Source organism: Pelodiscus sinensis, chromosome 12, assembly GCF_049634645.1.
Source record: "Pelodiscus sinensis isolate JC-2024 chromosome 12, ASM4963464v1, whole genome shotgun sequence".
Classification (NCBI taxonomy): domain Eukaryota; kingdom Metazoa; phylum Chordata; order Testudines; family Trionychidae; genus Pelodiscus; species Pelodiscus sinensis.
Window position 1 is genome coordinate 27,326,361 of NC_134722.1, and position 6,631 is coordinate 27,332,991.

A 6,631-nucleotide genomic window follows, 5' to 3' on the forward strand; every position below is an offset into this window, starting at 1 on the left:
CAGCACAGCAGGGAGTCCAGGGCCAGACCCAGCTGTCCCAACGTTGCACGTGGCATTTCAAAGCAGCAGCACAAATTGCATTGACTATTTGATTAGCCAACTGATCAAAATTTTACATCCCTAGCAGTAGGGACAAAGTCTTATCAAAAATACCCCTCCTCCCCGCTTTTCAATTGTTCAGACTTCAGTCTCTTGCAATATCAAAATCCCTTTAGCTCTAGTCCTTCAGCTAAAGGAGTTTCCTATTTCATGTACAAGTAAGAGTTTAAGGCTCTTTAGAATCTCAATTCCATCATTAATTGACCTCTCCTGTACTCCTGCCACTAATCTAGTTCCTCTCTAGTTACCATGCTATGAATGGAGAATGGTGCAATTAAAAATGACAAATATATACAGCTTAAAACTGAATCACCAGAGAAGTCAATATTACCGAGATCATGACAACAGGGAATTTTAGGAGCAGAAAGGTAACTCACCCAAGATGTAATCCTGATAGGCTTTAAATCGGTCATAAAACAAAAGGTGATTTGTTTGGAAGCTGTCTGGGAATAGTGCGTTCCTGTCTAGCACATGCCTTCCTAAAATGGACCCTGATTTGTCATGACTCCCATAATCAGTGCATCTGTCATCATCTTCTTGGAACAATTCTGAAAAGAAAAAAGTCAACCTCAATTCAAGTAGTGTTCACTCATTCTGTCCCAGAAATCTACTGCTAAATGTAAAATCCATGTGTGCCTCTTCTACTGGTCCACAGGCTAATTTACTGTTGGAGTGGCATGTAAATAGCTAACTTAGATTTTCCATTTTTCAGAGGTACATACACTTGACAAACAGCATCTCCCTACCTGTTGGATACGACCCAAACCGAATTTTTCAAACAGATTATGGCTTTTTGTTTCATTTGGGTGTATTATACAGAAGTTCAGACAAGCTTGAGCTAATAGAATAGGTTCCCCTCCCCCCCACTATTTTTTACATTAGAAATATCAGGACCAGCATGATTGCACTGCCGGATGACCTCCTGAGACAAGGTCTACCTCATCTACAATCCAGATCTTAACTGAAAGACAGAAATGTTCAATTACATACAAGTGTCCATCAGCCCATCTGTCACCCTTCCACCCACAGGTGTTCATTAAGCATTGAATAAGCCTCAGCAAGTCAAGAAATAATCAAATGCAGCTAAAAATGTCTTCCCTCAATAGTTCAGCCTTTAATCTATAGTGCAGGTCCATTTAATCAGTTCACCTGTCACCTCAGGCATCCTACACTAGAGATCAAAATGGTTTCTAACAACCAATTCAATCACAAATAGTTCAGTGTGTTCATGCTAACAATGCTGACTTCTGAACCAATGCAGTTTTGTGCTAGTTCCTCTGCTCAGCTATTTCAACTGCAATGCCCCCCTCAAAGCTACTGGACACCTGAAAAAACTACCATGCTCTGAGGGTGGTCAAGCTGAACCATGCAACCGTGATCCACACTAGGGATGTTAGATAGCATGTAACTGAATAGTCCTGTAAACGCATGACATTTTTGCAGTTACATGACTATTTGATCATTCCTGGAAGCAGGCCCAGCAGCCAGTGCATTCCTGGATCCACTCCCAAGGAGCCCCCTGCCACCGTGCACTACTGCCTATCAGGAGGTCCACGAGGGGAGCCAGTTTGAAAACCAGCTTCCCACACAGATCGCCTCTCACCTGCCACCCCACACTGCTACCCCCCTTTACAGAGGCAGCAGCGCAGGGTGGCAGCAGCCCCGTCCGTGGGGGTCTGAGATCCCCATGGACAGAGGCTACTCCACGGCAGTAGTCCCTGTCCACAGGGAGCTTGGACCCCTCCACAGTCAGGGGCTGAGCAGCAGCACAGAGCAAGGGGAGGGCCAGGCGGCACCACAGAGCTGGGGAAACTGGCTTTTAAGCTGGCTCCCCTCAGCACAAGTCCTTGCCTGTGTCCCCCCAACCCCTCTGTAGGAGGCAGCGGGGGGAGGGAAGCAGGGAGAGGCAAGTCAGCTAAGGCAGATACACGTGGGGAGACAGCTTTCAAGCAAGCTCCCAGAAGTATCAGCTCCCACCTGCTTCTGTCACCCTCCGAGCTGCTGCCCCTCTATCAGAGGCAACTGCATGTGGGTGGGGGTGGGGATAGGCACATCCGGTGCTCATGGGTAGATGGCTTTTAAGCCATCTCCTTATGGGTACTGCCTCCCGCTCCCCACCAACTTGATGCCTCTGATTCAAAGGCAGTGGGGGGCGGGGGGGAGAGAGAGAACACGAGTACATAAGAACGGCCGTACTGGGTCAGACCAAAGGTCCATTTAGCCCAGTAGCCTGTCTGCCGACAGTGGTCAGCACAAGATGCCCCAGAGGGGGTGAACTGAAGACAATAATCAAGCAATTTGTCTCATGCCTTCCATCTCCAGCCTATGACAAACAGAGGCCAGGGACACCATTTCTATCCTTTGGCTAATAGCCCTTTATGGACCTAACCTCCATGAAATTATCTAGCTTCTCTTTAAACTCTGTTATAGTCCTAAATCTTGTAGTCTTCAAGATTAACAAATAAGCCCAGGCTTATCGGTTAATCATGTGGCTGTGTACACTCTGACATCCCTTATCCATGCAAGCATAAACTAAACATGCTCTCATTCTGCAGCAAGCAATGAGATACAGAAGACCAGGCACAAGACAGAGTCAGGACCCCAGGTTCCATCCCCAATTTGGCTGCTGACCTGCTATGTGACCATGGACAATCACTTCATCTCTGTGCCTGTTTCTCCTCCCATTCTCTTTCTACATGGCTTGTTTTGACTGTAAGCTTACAGAGGGCAGGCATTGCAGCTTCCCATGTAAGCAGTACAGTGCCTGGCTTAGTGGGGCACCAACCTATTGGAACTTCTAGATGCTAACACACATAACCTAGCTGGATTACTTGGGTGTGGACGCAAGTCTTTTACATGTGTTTTAAGGGGACCAAACATTCATAGTAAATTCCTTGAGTGTAGACAAGAACTGAACTTCGAATGTAAAAAACAAAAAAGTCTAAGATCTTTCAGGCTCTTATAAATCACAAAGCAGAAAGGGCAAGGCCCTTTCTCCTGCAAACATACCTGTTTAAAAAAACCAAATATGTATTTGGCTAAAGCTAAGACTTTGCCACACGTATTTTTAGTAAAAGTCACCAACAGGTTTTAGTAAAACAGAAAAATTCACAAAAGCCATGAACTGTCCCTAACTTTTACTAAAAATACCCCGGACAAAATGGGGATGTGTGGATCCCAACATTACTACATTTGGGGCATCTGCAAAAACTACGAGCTGCTGGGAGCTGCAGGATACCCATCTCACCAGCAGCTCTGGGCATCACCCAGTGCCCTCAGGGGCATGGAGCTTGATTCCCCCATGGTTGTCTGGGATTCCCAGTTGAGGAGCTGGGAGTTCCCCCACCACCTGCAGGGACTTGAAATTCCAAAGGTTGCCGGAGGTACCGCACAGCTTCCTGCTCTCCTGCAGCACCAGATCTCTACAAGCTGAAGTCAAGGAGGCTGCAGGAAGTCACAGTTCCATGAGTTCCCCGAAATCTGTGACTAAATTGCAGCCTTACACATGGATTATCCACATAGGGCAGGGGTGGTCAATAATTTCTTTACTGATTGCCTCTTCAGAAATTTTTGAAGAGGTCCTGAGCAACAAGGGAAGGGGCGAGGCCAGGACACTTCCCTGCTTTCCCGCCCACAGACCATGACTGGTCAAGGGGCCCTTGGCACTCATGCCCCTGGCACTGGGAGACGACTTTGCGTGCTCTCCCTTCTGCCCCCAGGCCAATCAGGGCTTGGGGGCAGGGGAGCACACAAAGTCTCCTCCTGCCCTGCCAGGAGCGCATAGCACTCCTTGCAGGGCAGAGCAAAGGAAACTTTGCATGCTTCCCCCTGCCCCCAGACCCTGATTGGTCAAGGGGCGGGGGAGCAGCAGGGCCTCCACCAGCCAGATCCACCTCCTTAGTGGGACGGATCCAGCTGGCGGAGGCTCTTTTGCCCACCCCTGACAGAGAGTTAATGGGGAACAACTTCATGCATAGACAAACCCTAAGGCACCATTTCTCAAATGGAGCCACCAAGGGCTTTTCATGTGGCTGTCGACTTCGTGGAAGATGATGGGGGAGGGCGCAGAAGCAAAGCATCACTCCCTCCCCCTTCTACCCTGTTGCTCCTGGATGCGCTGCCCTGCACACTCTAGAGACAGGTGTGGCACAATGCTGAAGGAGTAAGGTAAGTTCTCAACCTATTTGGAGGCTGTGGAGCTCTGACTCTGTGGTTGATGGCCGCATAGACAAGCGCTCTAACCACAAGGTTTTGGGCATCAACACCCAGGGCCCGTCACAGTATTGCAGGCACAAACCTCACAACTCTGTGCAGCCCTGGGCTTTGGCCAAGGGGCGTCGGCCAAGGGACTTCAGGCTCCAACCCCTAGCTGCACAGCAGTGGGCTCTGGTCCCTGGCTTTGGTCATGCAGCACCAACCAGTAGTGGCAGCAGGGGGCGGAGGGAAATGAGACTAGTTGACTAGATTAACGGATAAGCCTCGGCTTATTGCTTAATTGTCTAGTCAACAACTTATTGACATCCCTACCCAACACTGAGTCTAAGTGATAGCTAATTCAGGAAAAAATGCCAGCATGGCCATTGGTAAGAGTTCATGGTTACACTCAGAGGATACCAAAAATGTGCTGGGAGAACCCCTTTCTGAAGAGTCCTTTCCACACTGATAGCCTCAAGCCTGTTAACGGTCTTACAGATTGCTATCCCCCCTCAACAATCCCATACACACGCCAATGATGTATTAATGCAAGAGCCATATAAACATTAAAACAATTATTTTTTGAAGTTTAAAAGGACAGCCCCAAACGAGGAACGCTAACAATCATGTTTTTTTGTAAATCTGTAACCACTGAATTTTTCAGCGGTTACATATTTACACATAGTGGGGCAGGCAGCAGCTAGTGCTTGCGCGGAGCCTGTCCCCATCCCTTATGCTGCCTCTGCTACAGAGGAAGCAGCAGTTTGGGGTGGCAGCTCCGCAAGAGCTGGCTCCCCGCATGTATCGGCTCCCGCCTGCTGTAAAGTGTGGTGCCTATAGTCCCCCAGGCTTATTGGTTCATCATGTAAACAGCTAAATGCTAACAGCCCTAGTCCAAAATGCACAGCTCTACAGTAGGTCTTTGCTAGCCAGGTGCAGCACAGGCCATGCTGGGCTAAATGATCAGCACATGAGCAACTGGAATTACAGGTGCCATTGACACAGCAGGAGGGAACTTTTCAGACCCCTGGGAAAAGTGAAGAGAGAACCCCCCTGCCAAGTCTCTACCCACTAGGACCAAAACCTCAAAGGTCCACTACCACTCTCTGGGTTTGGAGGGGCACAGCGAATGAATTCAGGGGCTCATGTCCTGGGAAGGTGTCTCCAGCTGATGCTCCCTGACACTGAAGAGCTCTGTGCTCCTGGTCTCTCCCAGGCACACAAGCCCGCCCAGTAGAAGACCCTACACCTGACCCGCCTTGTCGCGCTAATCCCCTGGGCTCGCAGGCTACTCGGCACTCACCGCCCCGTCAGCAGCGCCCACAGCAACGGGACTGAAAAGCCGGGAGGGGCATAAAAGAAGGGCCGAGCAGGGCAGCGTGGAGGAGCATGAATTCGGGGGCGCCGCGCTTGGGGGGGGGCTAGTGGAAGGCTGCTCCCGCGGGGCCGGAGGCGGCGGGACAGGCTGCAGGGGAGGGGCCGGAGGGGCAGACACTGAGGACGGACTGAAGCGCAGGGGCAGCGCAAGGGGGGGGGGGCGAGCGCGGGGAGCCGGGAAATACCTCGATTGGCGCCCTGCAGCCCGACACCGCCAACCGCCGGGCCCCGCTCCGGCCCGGCCTCCTCCCCAGGCACCGGCTCGGGCCCCCGCTGCGCCATGCGAACGCCGGCTCCGCGCCCCCCAGCCGGCCGCGGCTCAGCCCGCCCCGCCCGCTCTCGGGAATTTCAAACTTTGCGGGCCGCGGAGCCGGCCCCCACGCAAGCACGGCGCAGGGCTCTGATTGGGCGCATGGCGCGGCGGGCGTTGTGGGAGCCAATGGGCTGCGGGCAGATAACGCCCCTGTGGAACGTTGACCTCTGGGAGGTGCCGGCCCGGGGGAGGGGCAGGTGGGCTGGGCTGCAGCGGGGGCAGAGAAGCGGCTAAAGCCAGGCGGAGGCGAGAGCTGCATGATGTTGCAGCCGCGCTGTAAGGGCTGGTAGCGCGAGAAGTGCCCGGCCTTACACCCCCCCAACACGTCGTGTGAATCAAACTTTCCAATCCGATTTTTATCGAGGATTCCGATATAAACATGCAGCTGATGGAACAGTTTTATTATTACTACAAAACACCTTCATCGTTAGGGCTCCTCGTGTCATTTTTATCCAGGGAAAACTTATCTAAGTTGTTACAACTTTTTAGCCCATCTCTGACTTCCCTGGGTTTCACCATTCTTTCAAATATTTCAGTGGATAGTCATCTTTTTTCCAGTGTTATTTTGCTTTTGTACCCACCAGCCAAAACCATAATTTGATAAACAAAGGGATTAATGCATTTTGTTTTTTGAATCAAACAGCCTAA

The 6,631-nt window shown here is 51.0% G+C and overlaps 1 protein-coding gene across 1 annotated transcript in view; it reads right to left on the minus strand.

Moving 5' to 3' along the window:
• SHCBP1 (SHC binding and spindle associated 1) overlaps nt 1-6,015 on the minus strand; it is a 39,624-nt gene extending 33,609 nt beyond the window's left edge. Inside the window, exons 1-2 of the mRNA XM_075940189.1 lie at nt 5,856-6,015; nt 477-647 (exon numbers count right to left, since the gene is read on the minus strand). Of these exons, the coding sequence (XP_075796304.1) occupies nt 477-647; nt 5,856-5,952 (268 nt within the window). The 5' untranslated portion in view covers nt 5,953-6,015. The remainder of the gene's footprint in view (nt 1-476; nt 648-5,855) is intronic.
• Nucleotides 6,016-6,631: the final 616 nt, after the last annotated feature.